Genomic DNA, 20,643 nt, shown 5'->3' with positions numbered 1-20,643 from the left:
ATTCCTCATATGAGGAATTTAAGATACAAAACAGATGAACATAAGGGAAGGGAAGCAAAAATAATATAAAAACAGGGAGGGGGACAATACATAAGAGACTCTTAAGTATGGAGAACAAACCAAGGGTTACTGGAGGGATTGTGGGAGGGGGGATGGGCTAAATGGGTAAGGGGCACTAAGGAATCTACTCCTGAAATCATTGTTGCACTATAAGCTAACTAACTTGGATGTAAATTAAACAAACAAACAAACAAACAAATACATTAAAAAAAAAAAGAAAACAGGAGCTCGAACAAATGTTTGTACACCAATGTTCATAGCAGGATTATTCACAATAGACAGAGTATGGAGACAATCCAAATGTCCATCACAGATGAATGGATACACAATATGTGGTATGGGCATATAATTGAGTATTATTTGCTCATAAAAATGAGTGAAATTCAGTTACTTGCTAACACATGGGTGAACCTTGAAGACATTATACTAAATGAAATCAGCCAGGCACAAAAGCACCAATATTGTATGATTCCACCTGTGTGATGTATCTAAAGTAGGTAAATTAATAAAGACAGAAAGTATAATAGAAGTTACCAGGGGCCAGGGGGATGGGAGAATGGAGAGCTATTGCTTAACAGGTAGAGAGTTTCTGTTTGAGAATATGGAAAATTTCTGGAAATAAATAGTGGCAATGTTTGTACAACATTGTGAATGTCCTTAATGCTCCTGAATTGTACACTTAAAATGCTTAAAATGGAAATTACATATATATATATACGTATATATACGTATATGTAATTACATATATATATTCACCTTAAATTTTTTAAAATCTAAAAACAGCAATAACAAAATAAGGCTCAGGGAAGTCTTCTTTAGCAGAGAGCCGAGACTGAGGGAAAATGTTTTAAATCATAGCTGTCTGCTGAAGGAAGCCATCCAGATTCCAAAGAAATCTCTCCTCTCTGGTAGTGTGTGTGCATCAGGAGTAGATAGTGAGGGTTACATCTGGTCTGAGAAAGAGCTCTGAGAGGTGTGAGCATTGATGCTTCCCTCCAGGTTAGGATCTGTTGGATGTTCTGATCACAAAGTTATGCCTGCCAATCCTGCTTGGAAGGGGGACATCTCTTTACAGGGAACATGGACCTTTTTTTCCAGGAATTGTTCCATGTCAGGAATTCTGGGTTTGTCCTTCCTCCACACCTGCTATTAAAGAGGCTTCAGTAAATCTGCACTGGGTGCCTGGCTGATTGAATGATGGGTAGGTTAACATGACTGAATGAAGGGATGCAGATAGCTGTTGCAGCCCCCTCATGTATTTTCAGGAATTCTCACCTGGGAATCAGAGGACGTCTCCTCCTTGAAGGAGCACCATGTCTCTGAATCCTGCCCCACATGTGTGGAAGGGGAGTCAGTGTATGTGAAGATGGGTGTCTGGTTTGGGGTTTGGGAGGATCCCATCATCCTTCAAAAGGACTACTGACCTGCCCAGCACCATGCCAGTGTTGGCTTTGGCATTGCTGGGACACCAATAAACTTTTCAGGTTCTCAGAGCAACAATCCAAGAATTTATAGGTCAACACATCCCTTAAGGAAGGGGCTAGTGACATGTAGGCAGAGGCTGAATACCTCTGCCGGATAGGAGACAAGGTGAGTGCAGATTGTTCACCTTCTCTGTACTATCTAAAATGGACACTATTCTAAGTTAATAACATCTCATTTTAAATATTCACTTCCTTTTTAAAAAGGTAATGTGCTTTTACTGGCCGGACCATCACTTTCAACCACTTCATTTAAATCATTCATTAGTATCAAGAAATGCCCTAGTAAATTCCTCACATTCAATACATATTTCTTTGGTGGCCATGACTTATGCTTCCTCAAGAAGCCAGCTCCTAAATGTGGCCAATTACCCAGCTAACTTACAGGCCCAGCTATAATATAATCAATTTTTTTTCCACATGTGCTATTATTGGGCCTAGAAAAAATAAGCAGTTCTAAATTCTGGACTTGTCTTTTGGATTAGGGTGAATTATACAATTTAGAGGGTTCCATAGCCTTATCACATGCAAAGAATTCTCAATCATTTTTATATAGACTATCTAGTTCTTGCGTTATTCTAACTGGTTTTATTGAAACCAGCCTTTCCCCCCTTACCTTGTTTACATCTAGACAGTATAATAAAAGCAAATTCAACAACTGTCTAAATGAGGTATAAATAATGTAGATAAGTAAGCCAACCAGTGTATTTTAATAATATTTTTCAAGTGTAAACATTCAGTAATTTTGATAAAAGTAAAAACAAAAACATTGCATTGAAACTTGCATTCTTTTTGGAAAGACCTGATAATAGTGGTCCAGTTATTAGCAACACTATAATGCAAGCTAATCATTTTTATTATGGCTTGGTCAGAAGTCAGAACTCCTTGCTACTCCAGAGATCACCTAACGTATCTGCTTTCTGTCCCTTGCGCCCTCTTCAAACTTTACTTGACTCTAGAGAATATCCTGCATATAAAGAATGTTCTCTCTTTTTTAGAAGTGCCAGTGAACTGCTCATTGTAGTTTGTACATGTGCTAATGCTATTTGTTTTCTGTATTGTAAATAAAGTCCTGTTAGGGAGGAAAAATAGAAGCAATTGGGTGTTGTTGTGTTTGGCTTATGTATAAATGTATTTAACAAAAAATAAAAAATAAAAAATAAATAAAAGGGTAATGTGCTAGGGGTGGCTGAGTGGCTCAGTCGGTTAAGCTTCCGACTTCAGCTCAGGTCACGATCTCACAGCTCATGAGTCCAAGCCCCGCGTTGGGCTCTGTGCTGACAGCTCAGAGCCTGGAGCCCGCTTCTGATTCTGTGTCTCCCTCTGTTTGCCCCTCCGCCGCTTGCACTCTGTCTCTCATGTTGTCTCAAAAATAAATAAACATTAAAAAAAAATTAAAAAGGTAATGTGCTTAGCTGACCTAGTGAATCAGAACAAAAATGAGTGAAGAAAAATTTAATAGTCTTCTTGCTACACCCTTTCTGTCATCCAGGTGTGCATTCCTCCTCTCTCTCCATGCCTGTAAAAACATAAATGCACATGCAGAGGTTTTTGTTTTTACTGCTTTTACAGAAATTGGAATCTTTCTCTATAGTATACTTTTCTTACCTTGATTGGGAAGCATTGGTTCTGGTGAATTAAAAAGTTTAGTATTTACACAAGTCTCTTTATATATGAAACTGAAACATTGAATTTAAGGCTGAAGTTCTATTTGATATTTCTCTGTTCCCTACCTCCTTAAAGATAACCTTTTTAGTTCTTTTATTGTGCATTTATAAGCATGTCTATGTACCTATAGAAATTAGGTAGTATTGATTGTGTTAAAAGAAATTATTTTTAAATAAATGAGATCATAGTGTGGAAAAAAAAAAAGAAAGGGACTGGTGACAAGAACTCATTTTGAATAAGTAAATTTGATGTTAATTTTTGGGGTTCTTAAGCACGTATGCCATCAGGTGAGCAGACCAACCACCAATGTACCAATGCCCTTGATAAAGGACTCAGAATATATACAAAATGAATGAAATTTGTGAGGATTCTTTCCATGGCTTTGCAAAATAAACCTAGACAGAGTAACAAAAGTAGAAGGGAAAAGTAGAAGCCTGAAAACTTTCAAAAGGAGAGAGAGATTCATGTATTTTTAAATATATAACCATGAGAAATTAGGAACAGCTTATAAAGAGCTTTCTGACTTTTAGAAACATGTTCTGCTTTATTTTTGCCCCCGCAGACTTCACCATATACAAATCTATGGGTCCTCTTGGGGAAGTCTCAGGGGTGGGTCAGAATGACAACAGGAGCAAGAAGGAAAATAGTGGCACTAAATATCATAGATTTGGGGCAAAGTTTCTAGCTGCGTATCTTTTAGTGGAAAATATTTACTGCTCAAGACATCTACGGCAATCACAGTTTTTCAGCAATGATTTTAGGGGTTGGGATTTCCCTTCCCAAGACTAGGTATAGAGTAGAATTTCAAAATTTCCATTGAGTATAGCATTTATTAACTGTATCTCTAGACTGCTTTAGGTATTTACAGAGAAAAATATGTCAATCCTCCACTGCTGATATTAACATGCCTTTTGTACTTCACTTGAGATGAAATTCTACAGCAAGTGTTTTCCAATGTTCCATATGAGGAAACAAGAACAACAGGCAAATCAGTTACAGAGAGAGACAAGAGAGAAGGCAAGTATATGTCTCTAGAATTATAAGTGCACGTATTTCTATAGGCCTATGTATTGAATTATATATACAGCACTCTCATTTTAGTATTTGTCAAAATGGCTACCTGTGTGGCATAGACAAATTGAGATATGAAGGAAAGATTGTCTGAAAACCTCTCTATCACCTTCAAGTCTATGGTCTAAAATGTGTCTATTCTGTTTTGTGGGGAGGGGATCCTTGAAATTCATGTGTCAAGGACGTTCTTCCTTTCTGGAGACTGTTCAAAGGACAGGAACTGGAATTACAAGTGGTGGTTACTGTTCCTGACCACAGGAGCCCTGAGAAGTGTAATAACTTTGTACTGAACACACTTTATAGTTCCACGTGCATGATCTGGTTTGATACTTTGCTTAGCCCTGGGGGAGAACTAGTGCAATCATTAGTGTACCATTCAATGGGTAAGACCCAGGCTAAAGAATCACTTGCCCTAGGCACACCGGTGGAAATAATGAAAATGAAAAATACACTCTTCCGCAAAGCGGCTTTATATTATTATTTTTTAAGTAGCAGTTTAAGAATTAAGACAATTATTTGATCATAGGTCATAAGGATAGAATTTTATATCAGACTTACCTACAGGCAGCATTTGTGTACCAGCAGTAACAAAAGTGCCCTGGGCAGCAGAGAAATGAGCACTGTGTTGGAATTTTGCATACAGATGTGAATTCTAATTCCCAAGGTTTGTTTCCCATAACATCTGCCTGGGCTCCAGCCTCTGCAGTCAGCAACTAGCTGATGCCTGTCTGCATTGATATATAAACTTTCAAATACACATTCTCAGTGTGGTTGGATCCTATATTAGCATTTCAACACTTAAAATATGGACCCAAAATGCTCATAATGTGTGCTTATATAAATTTTTCTCTTCAATTTTTTTCCCCCATGGATTTCATCAAAGGAGCCAGTGTTGCTGGGTATTCTACTGAACCAAGATTTCTCCTTGGCAGCATGGATAGAGTGTCCACTAATGGTAATGCAAATGGGTATCATTGGAGTTGGGTTATAAGTAATACCTCTTCTTCCTTTGCCTGAGTTTAGAACCAAATGTGAGACTGAGCTAAGGATCCTACAGATGGAGCTCAGACTATCTTCTCAGGAAAACTTGGCTGGATAACATGGGTGCTTCACTTCGAATTAGGATGAGTGCCTAATCACTGGTGAGGGTTAGGATGCCAATGGTTCCCCCATAGCCCACCACGAGAGAGTTGGCTTCTGTAACATTCACAGCATAGAGGAGAAGATCAGAATGTTTGTTGTCTGCAGGCAGACAGATGCCAGAGAGAGAGAGAGAGAGAGAGACAGAGAGAGAAAATGAGAGAGAGGGAGAGAGAGGAAGGAACTGACCGTAGGAACCTGATTCCTCCTCCCAAACTTAACAGTGAAGTCTCTTGTTCCCCCTGGATGTGGGGACTGGTGAGGGACTGAGCACATTCCTGAAGTGATACCCCAGAGGAGTTCTCTTCATCCCCGCCATGGGGAGTGTGGGAAAATGCTCCCCTTCAGCTGATGAGCAAAGGCTCATCTCACAGACCTGGTTATGGTGGGAGCAGACCAGCTCCCAAGACAGGAAGAACTATAATCTAATGAAGCATTTTTTCTCTAGACAGATTTAAAGATTTAAGAGGAAAAATAGGCTATGTCACTGTCCAAGCTGGCAAATATGTGGTCTTTCTTGGGCATAGGAATATGAACTAGGTCAGTGTTTCTCAACACTGACCATGAATCAACCATGGAGAGGAGGTTGAGACCTGGGAAGAGATTATAAACCCTTATTTCTGGAATCCACCAGGAGTTTCTAAAAGTGGAGTCCAGGGTTCTGCACATTTTTGCATATTGTACCAGTGACTTGCCTACAGGCAGCATTTGGAACCAATGACCTAGATGGGTTTTGGAGATTAATTTACCACAGAATTCTCTTTATTTATTTTTTTTAAGTTTATTTATTTTGAGAGACTGGGGGGGGGGGCAGGGAGGGGCAGAGAGAGAGAGAGAGGGAGAGAGAGAATCCCAGCCAGGCTCCAGTGGAGCCTGATGTGGGGCTCAAACTCACGAACTGTAAGACATGACCTGAGCTGAAATCAAGAGTCAGATGCTTAACCTATTGAGCCACCCAGGCACCCCCACAGAATTCTCTTTAAAATGAATACTTATAATATTCCTGAATCTTAATTTTGTGAAATCATAAATTAAATACAGTCGAGCATCTCTTTGGTACCTGGGTCTACACTGGGAGAAGTGAAAGGCTGACTTTATACTGAGAACCACACATGGGCTACAATGATTTCATCAATACAGTCCACATCATGTCATTTTTTCACTAAAAATGATGACATCATTTATTAAAAAGTCCACTTTTGCTCCAGTGATCTGAGACACCCTCTTTATCTTATACTAAATTCCCGTATGTCCTGGGTCTATGCCTGGACTTTCTATCCTAACCACTGGCCTACTGGCTTCTATACAACAGTACTGTACTGTTTTCATTACAGAGGCTGGAATAGTATGTTTTAATGCCTTATGGGACTAGTCCCTATTTTGTAGTTTTTGTTTTTTCGGTGTTTTCCTGGTGACTTTTGCATGTTTGTTTTTGCACATGAATTTTAGTATCAACTTGTGTAACTTCATTAGGGCCTGTTGATATTTTTATTAGCATTGTATTAAATTTATAATATAATATTCACATTGGGAAAACTGATGGTAGGTCATCCTGTGTTGGAAATGGGAATGTCTTTCCATTTCTTCAAGTTACTTTTGGCTCTTTCAGTATGTGATTTTTCTCCCTAATAGGAGCTTGACTCAGTGCTTGGCCACCTTCTAAGTACAAAATGGATTTATTTTCCTGTATCTTCCCAGACCCCCAAGGTATATAATGGCCAGTCTACACTAAGTTTGGAGGCCTTTCCTTTTATTTTATTTTATTTTATTTTTTTTTAATTTTTTTTTTTCTCAACGTTTTTATTTATTTTTGGGACAGAGAGAGACAGAGCATGAACGGGGGAGGGGCAGAGAGAGAGGGAGACACAGAATCGGAAACAAGCTCCAGGCTCTGAGCCATCAGCCCAGAGCCTGACGCGGGGCTCGAACCCACGGACCGCGAGATCGTGACCTGGCTGAAGTCGGACGCTTAACCGACTGCGCCACCCAGGCGCCCCTCCTTTTATTTTTTTAAGTTTATTTATTTATTTGGAGAGAGAGAGCACACACACTGGGGGTGGGTCGCAGAGAGAGAGGGAGAGAGGGAGAATCCCAAGCAGGCTCTGCACTGTCAGCACTGAGCCTGATCCAGGACCTGAACCTAGAAACCATGAGATCTTGACCTGGGCAGAAACCAAGAGTTGGATGCCCAACTGACTGAGCCACCCACGTGTCCCTCCTTTTTTTTTTTTTTTTAATGTATATATACACAGAGTATCACATTATAAATTGATCATTACACTCATCTAGATAATCCATGATGTTGGGTTCCTAGGAGCCTCACAATTAGAAGAAACATGTAGATTAGAAAACTTCCCTTGGGACTATAATGTCAGGTTGAATAATTTGAATGTACTGTTTCTTTGTAGATCAAAAATAGTTAAATATTGGGATACCTGGGTGGCTCAGTTGGTTGAGCGTACGACTCTTAGTTTTGACTCAGGTCATGATCTCACAGTTTGTGAGTTTGAGTTTGAACCCCACATTGGGCTCTGCACTGATAGCATGGAGCCTGCTCGGGATTCTCTCTCTCCCTCTCTCTCTGCCTCTCTCTCTCTCTCTCTCTCAAAATAAAATAAACTTTAAAAAATATTTTTAAAAATGGTCAAATATCTCCAATTTCGTATGGTTCAACCTCAACCAATTTCATGTGGTTCAATCATTCAGGGGTCTCTGCTTAATGGTGTGGGTCATAAACCTGAGTCCAGGCTTCCTGCAGAGTGTAGATGCCTTTGTAAGGATGTCACTTCTCTCCATCCACAAAACCGGAGGCAGCTGATTAAAAAGTCCTTATGTTTATGTGGACATAAGCAAATGTTTCCTTTGTTCAGCTGTCTTCTTTGGAATTTCATTTCTTACTGTGGTTTTAAAATAGGTCCTCAAATTCTTTGATAGCCTTCCCTTTGAAAGGTGGGGCTTAATCCCCCACCCCTTGTGTGTGGGCAGGCTGGACTTAATGACTTGCTTCTAATGAGTAGAACGTGACAGAAATGATGGTGTGCTACTTCATAGATTAGGTCATAAAAGACATTGTGGTTTCTGCCCGGCTATCTCTTGAATTGCTCACTCTGGGGAAAGTCAGTTGCCATGTTGTGAGGACATTCCAGCAGTGTCCACTCACTTAAGGAGAGGCCCTTGTGGTGAGAAACTGAGCCCTCCTGCCCACAGCCAGTGAGGAGGTGAGGCCTTCTCACTCAGCTGTGAGTGAGCCATCTTGGAAGCAGACCCTTTGGTGCCAGTCAGTCGTCAAATGACTGCAATCTTGGATGACAGATCAGGCTTAGCTGGGTGGTTCTGGCTCAGAGTCTCTCATGAAGTTGTAGTCAAGAGTCTTCAAGATTCCTTCTCTCACTCAAGACCTAGTTATTGATCTCCTACCCAGTGAGAGATGCTGTGCCAGGAGTAGAGAGTTGAAAAAGGCATTTGTGTTCTCCAAGTGCTCACCACTAATAGGAAGTCAGTGTCATCAGTAATTATTAGCTATAAATATACTAAAATGGAAAGTACTTAAAAAGTGCTTCAGGTTGTATTTGCATGGAGCTTTGGGATGACAAAAGAGAGGCAGATCTGCTTACTAAGGTTTTTGAGTAGAGAGAGTGAATTGAGAAGAGACCCAAGAAACCCCTGCAGACATAGTGAAGGTCCCATCACACCAGAAAAGGAGCCTGACGAGGCCCCTCTTCAGAGGCCAGGAGCTGCTCTGATGCTATTCTGCTGGACTAAGAAATCCAGACCACACAAATTTTCCTTAGCAAAAGGGACCATTCCCCCTAAAAATTAATGGTAAAAAGGGTTGGGTAGGAAGAGGGGTGAAGAAATGATTTTTTTGAGAAGTAAAGTCTTGTAAAAAGTGTGCACAGGTGTGCAGCAAGTTCAAGCTACCATGGATGTTAGCTCTGCTGAAAGGAACCTAGTTCTTGGTTAGCAGTGCAACACTAAGATGCTATTAATAGTTGGAGACTATTGGAACAGTTGGAACTGTTGGAAACTGTTGGAACTGTTGGAAACTATTGGAACAGTTGGAAACTGACTGTATTTGACAAAACATGGTGATTGTGCTTATTTTGTCCTGCAGAAAAAAAAAAATCCAACAAATGATCAAAATCACAACCCATATTGATGATAAGTGTAGACAGTGGTTCTTAATTATGGTTTTGTTTTTTGTGGAACAGAGACAAGGAAAGTAAAAATTTGTGTTTAAGTGATAAGTCTATCTTTTTTACACCTTTATGAAAGAGCAAAAGGCGAACTCAATCCATTCAATCACTAACTCTATATTGTCCAGAGTTTTCTGTGTATCTGTGGTTGTTTATCTCTTGACTCTGATTTGACAGCCTAACATTTCCAAAGTCAAGTAATTATGACTCATGTTAAGTTGGGAACTTTTTCTCTTTTCTAAGCCAGATTGAATAAGGAACAAATTTCTCTCTTTCCCCAGAAATAATTAAGACCTCAATAGGCTGTTATCACACACCCTGCCAGTGTTAACCACTTTGCCTCATTCCCACCTCTTTGAGAACTAGGCTAAGGCAGATTCACCAATCTCAAGTCAAAAATGCCTCTCAGGTCAAAGGCATCTGGGCCTGGGAGGCCCCAGCCTTGAAGACTTCTGGGGACAACAGGGTTTGTTACTTCTCACTCTTCCTCATTCCTTTTTTAATAGCCCTACTTTCTAAGTGCTAAACTGTTAGTCTCCATGTGTCTCTGGAGCTCCTACCCATTGGTTCTGCCTTGCTCCTGGAACCTCTCAGAACATCTCCTAACCCCTTTCCAGGGCCATTCTTGTGTTGGGCAAAGACAGCTCTCCCAGTTTCCTAGTCCTCTCCATGCTAAACTCACTCAGGCCCTTTGACAAGGTCTCATATGCAAATGAGTCAAAGATAGCCAATGGCAGAGTTAGCATGCTAATATTTCTGATTTTCAATGCTGCCTGTTTCTACTAAACTTTTCTGCAGCCCCTCTCCCAATAAATGCATATTTCAGTGTAGTTCATTTTTCTGTCTTGCCCTTGCAATTTAAGAAACATTTTTATAATATTTGGTGGTTTATAAACTGTTTCCATGAGCATTATGCTGTCTGTGAGGTAGGTCTTATTATTTCTATCTTATGCTAGTGGGAAACTTGAGTCAGAGGGGTCAGCAACTGACTGCAAGATTCTCTCGAGGTTCTCTAAGGTGGTCCCTGACCAGCGGCATCAGTGTTACTTTGGGCGGGGAGGGGGGGGCGGTGTCTGTGAGAAATTCACATTCTCAGGCCTCTTCAGACTTACTGATTCAGAAACTCAAGGGTGGGACCCAATGATTGATCTTTTAAGGTCTCCTGGTGATTTGAATTTTTTTTTTTCAATGTTTATTTATTTTTGGGACAGAGAGAGACAGAGCATGAACGGGGGAGGGGCAGAGAGAGAGGGAGACACAGAATCGGAAACAGGCTCCAGGCTCTGAGCCATCAGCCCAGAGCCCGACGCGGGGCTCGAACTCACAGACCGCGAGATCGTGACCTGGCTGAAGTCGGACGCTTAACCGACTGCGCCACCCAGGCGCCCCTCTCCTGGTGATTTGGATGCACACTCATGTGTGAGAACCATGGCCTCAGTCTACGGGTGGGTCACCCAGGAATTTGTCAGATTTAAAAAATAATAACAAAACACTGATATACGTTTGGACTTTTCTCCAAAATTCTTCCTAACTCCTCACTTTGATTCTAGAGGAAATTATTTTATTTAGTTAGTTTTATTTATTTTTGAGAGAGAGAGAGAGAGAGAACAAGCCTGGGACAGGGGCAGAGGGAGAGAGAAAATCCCAAGCAGGCTCCACACCCAGTGTAGAGACTGATGTGGAACTCGATCCCACAACCCTGGCATCATGACCTGAGCCAAAATCAAGAATCAGACTCTCAACTGACTGAGCCTCTAGCGGAAGTTGTTTTTATCATAAAGATAGAACTAATCAGGGGAACCTGGCTGGCTCAGTCAGTAGAGCACGAAGGTCTTGATATCAGGGTTGTGAGTTTGAGCTCCATGTTGAGCATAAAGATTACTTAAAAATAAAATCTTAGGAGCGTGCCTGGGTGGCTCAGTCAGTTGAGTGTCCAACTCTTGATTTTGGCTCACGTCATGATCCCAGGGTCGTGGTATTGAGCCCCACATTGAGCTCCATGCTGAGCATGAAGCCTGCTTAAGATTGTCTCTCTCTTTCTGCTCCTCTTCCCTGCTCACATTCTCTCTCTCTCTCTAAATCAAATCAAATCAAATCAAATCAAATCAAATCAAATCAAATCAAATCTTAGGGGCACCTGAATGTCTCAGTTGGTTAAGTGTCTGACTCTTGATCTCAACTCAGGTATTGATCTCAGGGTCATGAGTTCAAGCCCCACGCTGGGCTCCATTCCATGCTGAGTGTGAAACCTACTTTAAAAACATAGAAAAATAAAAAATTAAAATCTTTTTTTTAATTAAAAAAATTTTAATGTTTATTTATTTTTGAGAGACAGAGCACAAGCAGGGGAGGGTCAGAGAGAGACATAGAATCTGAAGCAAGCTCCAGGCTCTGAGCTGTCAGCACAGAGCCTGATGCAGGGCTCAAACCCACGAACTGTGAGATCATGACCTGAGCCAAAGTCGGCCACTTAACCAATTGAGCCACCCAGGTGCCCCCAAAACAATATCTTAAAAAAATAGAACTAATCACAGGCCATTGGCTATTTTTAGATGAACACATTTTGTTTTTTGTCCTTCTGTAGGTCACGTTTCAGAGAAGAGGAATAGAAAATCCTTTCTATTCAGCAGGGATATAAATGAGCAATTTAGTACTGAAGATAATGAAACACTTCGAGAAGCAGTGAGGACAGGTAATAATCTATATAGTGTAAGCTAAATAAGATACTTAAATACGGATAACTTCAGAATGCATCTGTTTGCCTTTCATGGTATTTTAATAGAGTAGATGTCAGCATACCTTTAATTTTCCCACAAAAGCATACAATCTGCCATGAAAAAATATGAATTAAACTAACTCTGGGAATTTTACCACCCTTGCAAGAAGATGCTACTTTTATGTTGCTCATTTGTAACATGGGCATCATCTTCTGAGCCTCTGCCATTACTGCACACAGAGGCTTTCTAACAAGCAGGAGGGATGAAAACCAAATATTAACCTAGTCCCTAATATTCAGCCTTGGATAACCTGGGCCCATTCAGTACAGGTAGAAACTTGCCTGTCACGACAATTGCAGGTACCAAGCCCACACTCCCTCCATGTAGCTTCCTGTTATCAAAAGTATACCTGGTTGTCACTTTCTAACTCAAAGAAATTAAATGCTGACTTATTCCAGCAGAGCCCTTAGAGTTCCTTGGTGGTGCTGCCTCTTGCTGTAGCATACACAGAAGTGGGAAGTTGGACATTTCCAATTTTCTCCCCATAACCCAAGATGGCCCTTGACCAGCATCTCCCTGCCTGCATTGCTGGGTCCCCCTCAGTGGTTCTCCACACTAAACCATCCCGGTCCTGTCATGGAGCCTCAGTATCCCATTTCCCTGATTCCATTTTTGGTCACATTACAAATGGAGTGGAGGAGCTTTAGGAGTCCCTGATGTCAGCTATGGTCTCAGCTAAGATTGCCTTGTGCTTCCAAGCCCACACTCAGTGGCATTCTGAATCTACCTTCAAGATTTCTGCAAGTCCCTAGATGCCATAAGAGGTCAAGATCATCTCTGGCATCATGTTTACCTTGTGCATGAAATTCCCCCAAACCTACTCACATGAGGTGGATTATATATATGGGAGAACTTCCTGAAGGTGGGAGGGTAGGGCGATGGGGGGCAACTTCAAACTGAATATTTGACTCCATTGTTCTTAACGGCCATCACGGTAGAACTTTCCATCCCTTCCATCTGACCTCTCCTCTATTATTCTCACCTCCTGAAATCTGTGCTTAGTCATTCCTTCTTTTTGGTTGCTTTGCTGCTTGCCAGCTCATAGCCTCGGCATCTCACCTCCACCACCAAACAGCATCTCATGTCACTGGCAAGAAGTTTATGAGTGTATTTTTCCTAAACAGAGCCAGCTTCTTCCCCAAGAGGACTTCTGGAGCCAGCAGCTAAGTTGCTAAGGTTTTCATTTCTGCTAAAAGCAGAACTAACAAGTTGTCCCTGCAGTTCTGTATGGGGTTGTCTCTTTCTGTTTACTCTGCCATTTGTCTTTTCATTTAGATACACAAAATAAGGATGTACCATGCGTGCAGCTTCTGAACTTCCTCCAGAGGAACATCATCATTGCTGCTGCCTCAGTGGCGGGAATCCTCATGGTCACAGTGTTGTTGTTACTGGTGTTGACTGCATGCATCAGTAGGAAAAAGCCATTGTGAGTGGCTCTTCAGTCCCACCTTCCTACCCATGAAGAACTCATGGGTATTTGTATGAGGTTGCCCCAGATCTTCCTGCTGATCCTGGAGTTAGGGGGAAGGCAGGGACTCCTAAGCCTGGTTGTATATTCATAGAATACAGATGACCCAGGCTGTCAGTTTTTAACACTGCCTTGGTGGTTCTGATGCACAGCTAAGTATTGCAGTTCCTGGCTTGGACCACGCTTACCTCTAAAGACTCCTGTAGGTTAGGCCACACCTACTGAGGAAATGGTACAAAGACTAGCTGAAAGACTGGAAAATAGGCATATGAAGGCAGGGAGGGATGAAGCCATGGAGGAGATGAGCACAGGGCTGATATTTGGCTGTTACACTGGTTGTTAGAATATTGAAAGATCCCTCTATTGGTTGGTAAACAGCACCTTCCCAGAACCTCCCACAGACTTTCCAGTCTTCCCCATGATCCTGCAAATGAAGGGTTAATGTCTGGCCCAGCAGTGGCCCTCCAGGGCTCCATTCTGATGGCAGCCACTTTGACTAGTCAGTGGCTATCTATACCACTTGTTAAAAATGTCTATTATCCCTTGGATGAGAGGGTTCCAGCACAGTGGCCGTAACCCTGAGTAGGCATGAGACAGTAAATGGCTTATAAGATTATGCATTTTCAGTAACTGCATCTTGAAATTTTGTGTGTTCATCTGCATCCCTTGAGACACACTTCTTCATCACAGGGAAAACAGCTTCCCAAGACCTCTCAGGTCCTGCCTAACACTGTGTTGTGTGTGCAGCTTGACCACAGAGAAAGGGGGCTGTGGCATGCCATGGAGGGTGAAGTTTCCATCCCTCCGCCCACGCCTTCCCCCTAACTCTGAGTCTGTGGTACTTAAATTTACCCACAAGAGTGACATTGCTTTCCTTAAAGGGGTTCTTTTAAGTTTATTTGTTTTGAGGGAGGGAGGGAGGGAGGGAGGGAGGGAGAACATGAGTTGGGTAGGGGCAGAGAGAGGGGGGGAGAGAATTCCAAGCAGGCTCTGTGCTATCAGGACAGAACCTGATGCGGGGTTTGAACTCACGAACCATGAGATCAGGACCTGAGCTGAAATCAAGAGCTGGAGGCTTAACCAACTGAACCACTCAGGCACCCCTAAAGGGGTTCTTTTAAAAGCCAACATTCTTGGGACTGGTAAACCATTTAGGCCAGCCACTATCACCTCACATCCAGCTTTCTCCTCTGAGACAGGAGTGGGTCACCTGAAGTGAAAGGGGGGCCTGGAATGTGGCAGAAGTTAGAGATGGAAGATTTAAAGAGTTTCTGGAAATGAGGTTGACCCATCTCACAATTCTGACTGGGGCTTATCCATTGGATTTGTCATTTCCCTTCTGTGCCTCTTGGAGGTATAGGAAGAAGTGGTCAAGACTGTGGCTCCATCCCATAAAGGTGAATTAAAGCTGTCAAGAGCCTGTGTTAGTTATCAGAAAGTGAAGGGAAAGGAATTTCCCAGAGGCTTTCTGGGTGTCCAGAGACAAAATGAATTTCACACATGAGAAGCCTTCCTTTTTTTTTTTAAGTTTATTTTGAGAGAGAGAGACAGAGAGAGAGAGAGAGAGAGAGAGAGAGAGACCACAAGCAGGGGAGGGGCAGACAGAGAGGGAGAGAGAGAGTCCCAAGCAGGCCCTGCACTGTCAGCACAGAGCCCAATGCAGAGCTTGATCTCATGAACCCTGAGATCATGACCTGAGCTGAAATCAGTAGTCAGACACTTAATCGACTGAGCCCCCAGGCACCCCAAGCCTTTCTGAAAGAGAAGTAGAATCCCCACCCTGCAGAAACATCAGCCTCTACCACCACCCAATGAGTAGACAGTAGGAATTCCTACTCATGTAATCGTGCAATAAGGTTTTCTGCGTTTTGTTTTAGATATCCTCCAGCAAACATGACATATAATATTTTTATACTGAATGGGAAGACTTGGTGGCAAAAGTATCAAGAAAAGAACCCCAGCAAACAAAAGGGAAAACAGAAACAGTTGAAGTCCAAGTCCTGCGTCTAAGCCAGGTGGTGGGGCCACCAAACCAGGACTTAACGCTGCAATGCCAGGCAGTTCTCAATCCAAACACCAAGGAGAGGCGTTTGGATTTCTGGCCGTGAGATGTGCTCTGCAAAATGTTTACCTTCTCATCTCAATTTTGAATGGACCAAGAAACAAATGTTCACCACAGGATGCTCACAGTGTGGTATGGCACTAATGGCTAGTGCACATTTGCCCAAAGACAAACCCTTTCAAGCTATGGATGTATTTATTTATTAAAGCATTGATTCTCTGATTCAGCCATTCATTGAACAGATATTAATTGAACACCAAATACGTAGACAATATCAAAATACATGAGGCAAGCAAAGATATTGGAAGCAGGCCCGGTCCTCGCCGGTTTCTGAGGACAGGGCAGGCAGCTGGCTGAAGCTCTTCGGTAGTGGATTGAGGCCTCTACACTCTGATTGCTAACGGGGTCCAGGGGGGAGAGGGGTTGGGGGGGTGGCGCCTGGTGTTGCAGGAGTGAGGCTGCCAGTGTAGCTCAGGCAACCTACGCTGTCAGGCGAGGTCAGGAGAGAGGGGATGATCTCATGGTTCGTGGGTTTGAGACCCACATCAATCTCTGTGCTGACAGCATGGAGCCTCTCTCTCTTCCTCTCTCTTTGCTTCTCCCCTGCTCTTGCTCTCTCTCTCTCCCTCAAAAAACAAAAACAAAAACAAAAACAAAAAACCCTTAAAAAAAAAACGCCCCAAACAAAAAGCATGCTATTCTTTCTTTGAACCAAACTCTTCCAAGCTCTGAGAACTTGGACTTGACTATAGGAAGGGACTATAGGAAGGGACCCTTCTAAACACAGACTGTGAGAGATGCCTGCTCACGTCAGGTTTGGTGGGGGGCAGCTGATGGGGCTGTCTGAGGGCACATGTAGCTCAGATTCCCAAAGGTGGCTGCCGGTCCTGTGTAGGCAAGGAGTCCTGGGGCTCTGAGAGCCCTGGGCCTGTCTTGTGCTGGCAGGGCAACATCTTCCCAAGCCCCCAACGGTGTCACCACTGAGCACGGAGGGAGGGAGGGAGGGGCTTCACAGCTCCAGATATTTTCCACACATGGTCCCCTGGGAAGCTGGGCCCAGCTGGACTCCAGTACTGGTCCTGCCTTGACCTTCTCTGAGCCTCAGTTTCCTCAAGTTTGCCATGGGGGTTGGAATTTACCTCCTTTACAGTGCTGTAGGTGGTTCTTTCAGCAAGGACCATTTATGGAGCACCTGCTATATGCCAGGCACTGTGCTGGGTGCTGGGGACATGATGGAGATCAGGTAGAGCAGCCTTCCCTGTAGTAGGTTGCTGGTGTCCTCTTGAGCTTGGAAGGAGGGAGATGAGGCTGTCAGCGCTTAGGTATACAGCAGGCACACCATAAATACCAGATTCTTCCTTGAGCTACTGATAGATTGCACCCCCACCCTCATCCTATCCTCATCCCAACCTCTTAGGACCCTAGAACGGAGAGGCAGCCCACCCCCCTGTTGACCTCCCACCCCCACCTCAGGCTTCCATGTGAGGAACAAGTTAGGGTCAGCCACCTCTAGCTTCTGCCAGTGGTCTCCTCATTGTCTGTGGGCCCACTGGGAGCCTTCCTTTTCATTTACCTCTTTCTCTATGAGAGAAGTGTCTCCCTCTGTGTTCTTAGTCTGCTCTCATGCTGGGGACTTCTGCCTTCAGCTCAGTGGTTGGTTTAGCCAACCTGAACCCTGGCTTGATGAGGGGCAGGCACCAGACAGCACAGCGGATTTCACAGTTGAGTTCTGTGGAGGCTCTGGGCTCCCAGAGTAGTAGCCAGCTCTACTAGCTGTGAAATCTCAAGCCTCAGTTTCCTCTTGGCCTCAATTTCTCTATCTGTAAAATGGGGCTAACCTACTGCGTGGGGTTGTTGTGAGCATTGCATCTTTGCTGGGGCCAAGACATAGTAGTGCTTAATAGACAGGAATAAGTGAATCTTAGCTATTATGATTATTCTGCAAAACCTTGGCTCTTTGCCTGCCCAGCATCCTTTCTCCTCCTTCGAGCCATAGCTCCTGACTTCCCTTGGGTTCTTCTCCCCCATCTCAATGTGGTGGGTGTGAGGTATGTTACCTTGTCCTAAGCCACTCTCACATCCCATCCACTGGCTTCAGGGACAGGTTTGGGGATGGACATGTGATCTCACTCAGCCAATGAACTGTGTTGGAGTTTTTGCTGGGTAAATTGAGAGATAGATTCTTTATCTTCCTCCTCCTTTTTTTGATAAATGGTGTATATATATATGGGAGGGGCAGAGAGTGAGGGAGACACAGAATCCAAAGCAGGCTCCAGGCTCTGAGCTGTCAGCACAGAGCCTGACACGGGGCTCGAACTCACAAACTGTGAGATCATGACCTGCGCCAAAGTTAGACGCTTAACCAACTGAGCCACCCAGGGGCCTCACCTCTTCAAGTCTTAATTCACAGGTTAGCCCCTTGGTGAGGCCTGCCCTAACCTGTCTGTTAAAAATCACACACCCATATATCTCTTCTACCCTCTCCTGATTTACTTTACTCCTTAGCACTTGAAACCACCTGCCATACTCCATGGAATACTTGTTTGTTACTTCTCTGTCTCCCCCTGTAAAATGTCACCTCCATGGGGGAAGGGATTTTCATCTGTGTTGTTCACAGCAGATCTATAGTGCCTGGAACAGAGTGGCATAGAGTAGGTGCTCAGTGCTGAATAAATAGGGAGCCTAAAAGGACCATCTGAAGAGGTAACAGTGTCACTGAGATTTGAATATTTAAGGAGCCAGCTGGGGTGCCTGAGTGGCTCAGTTGGTTAAGTGACAACTTTGGCTCAAGTCGGGATCTTGCGGTTTGTGAGTTCAGTCCTCACGTCGGGCTCTGTGCTAACAGCTCGGAGCCTGGAGCCTGCTTGCAATTCCATGTCTCCCTCTCTCTCTGGCCCCCCTTCTCTGCTTGCGCACGCTCTCTCTCTCTCTCAAAAAGAAATAAACATTAAAAAAATAATTAAAAAAAAAAAAAAAAAAGAAGGAGCCAGCCATTCGATGACCCCCAGGGAAGGGCACAGCATATGGCTGGTGTGGCAAATCAATTCTCTTTTGATTTAAACCGTGCTGGATTACTTATTTATAAGGGGTGTCGAGAGCTGCCCCTGGAGTGTGCGAGGGGATCTCGTTGCTTCACTTGGGCATGCAGTCACTAGCACACTCTAGACATTGGGAAAATAGATAATGATGATGACAATAATGGAGAATTTGCTTTGAGACCTCTTTTAATTTTCACAATAGCCCTATGTGGGAGGTACCATTATCATCCCCGTTTCCTATGCGAGGAAATAAGGCACAGAGAGATCAAGTAACTTGCTCAAGCCCCCTGATCTATAAGCAGCAGAACCAGAAAAGAACAAGGAAATAAAAGTCACTCTTGTCTGATCACCCAGGTGATGCTGGGTGGGAGGGGATTCAGGAGAAACCGTGGGGGAGAGGGGACTGTCCTCCCTTTGAGGATCATTGCGCTGAGGTGTAACCCCTCTCTGGCAGGCTGGAGCCTCCCACCACCACATGCCTCCCCGTCCCCTCCCCCCCGCCCAAATGCCAGAGGTTTCCCAGCAGTGATCTGGTGTCCCTTTAGCTCTGGAGGCCAAGTGTGGCCTGCCTGAAAGTCAGGTGAAACTGACAAAAGGCCCTGCACTGATCTATTTGAAGATTTGAAGGCTTCCTGGAGGAACCCACATTTAATCATGGACCTGGAGGAGGAGTAGGAGTCAGGCAGTTGAGGTGGTGGGGAAGTGAGTTCAGGCTGGGACACTGCAATGGTAAAGGCCTGGAGGCGTGAGAACAAGCCACCAATGTCTTCCGAGGCTCTTTGCATGTGTGGACCCGACCCGAACAAATGCACCCCAATTTTCCCAGCCCACATTTCCATCCGTCATCTGTTTGCTCTTTCCTGTGAACATTCAAAAGACCCGCCTACCTCTCTTGACTCCCTTTTGGCGAAACACATGGCCTTATCTGCAAGCCAATCTCAAACGGAGTCTGAGCACCGCAGGGCCTCTGTAGTTTCAGAAGGCAACTTCTAGGACCCGCAAGGGGCTTGGAGGGCGGCCGAACCAGTGCCACACAGGGACTAGGAGTCCCCTTCTCAGGCCTGACGTCCCCAGAGTCTGGAGGCCCCAAATGCTGCTGCCTTGCAGGTGCTCTGCGTGTAGCCTGCTCACTTTCTAGTCTTTTCCTTCTCCTGTGTCCACCAGTGGGTGGGCTATGGGCCCAGACTGCCCGGGCTTCACTCCTGCCTGGCCATTTGGCCTCTCTGGGCTTCTCTCAACTCATTTGGAAAATGGATTAAATGGGTTATATGGATTAAATTGTAAACTGCTTGCGATGTTTTCTGGCACGTAGTAAAGGACTCAGTAAGTGCTATTATCACTGCCGATTGTGTGATTCTGATGCCATTATTTCTTCTCTCCTCACTCTGCTGGGGCATTCTTCTCTCCCTCCAGAAAGGATTATCCAGTGTGGAAGCAGATTTTTTTTTCTGCATCCTGAGTTTCACGGTGCCTGTGGGGGAAGAGAAATTTTCTAACAAAAACAGTTTGGGGGGAATATATGTGGGAGAAAAGTATCCCAGCCTGGAACCCAGAAACAAAGATTTCTTGAGTGGGGAGAGGGGGATTTAGGGAACTGGGGGGAACAGTAGAGACTGGAGAGAGGTCCCCAGGAAAGAAGGCCTGGGGTGGAGCATAGAAGAACCACCAGGCAGGTTGTGGGG

The 20,643-nt window shown here is 43.9% G+C and overlaps 1 protein-coding gene across 1 annotated transcript in view; it reads left to right on the top strand.

Annotated features, from left to right (window-relative positions):
* Positions 1 to 16,153, top strand: part of CA3H2orf92 (chromosome A3 C2orf92 homolog) — a 47,338-nt gene extending 31,185 nt beyond the window's left edge. The window contains exons 8-12 of the mRNA XM_045445802.1: positions 4,137 to 4,226; positions 5,164 to 5,235; positions 12,201 to 12,308; positions 13,669 to 13,819; positions 15,739 to 16,153. Coding sequence (XP_045301758.1) covers positions 4,137 to 4,226; positions 5,164 to 5,235; positions 12,201 to 12,308; positions 13,669 to 13,819; positions 15,739 to 15,871 — 554 coding nt within the window. The 3' untranslated portion in view covers positions 15,872 to 16,153. The remainder of the gene's footprint in view (positions 1 to 4,136; positions 4,227 to 5,163; positions 5,236 to 12,200; positions 12,309 to 13,668; positions 13,820 to 15,738) is intronic.
* Positions 16,154 to 20,643: the final 4,490 nt, after the last annotated feature.

Source organism: Leopardus geoffroyi, chromosome A3 (genome assembly GCF_018350155.1).
Source record: "Leopardus geoffroyi isolate Oge1 chromosome A3, O.geoffroyi_Oge1_pat1.0, whole genome shotgun sequence".
In the NCBI taxonomy this organism is placed as follows: domain Eukaryota; kingdom Metazoa; phylum Chordata; class Mammalia; order Carnivora; family Felidae; genus Leopardus; species Leopardus geoffroyi.
Note: the sequence above shows the minus strand (reverse complement) of the source record. Positions and strands in the feature narration are given on the sequence as shown.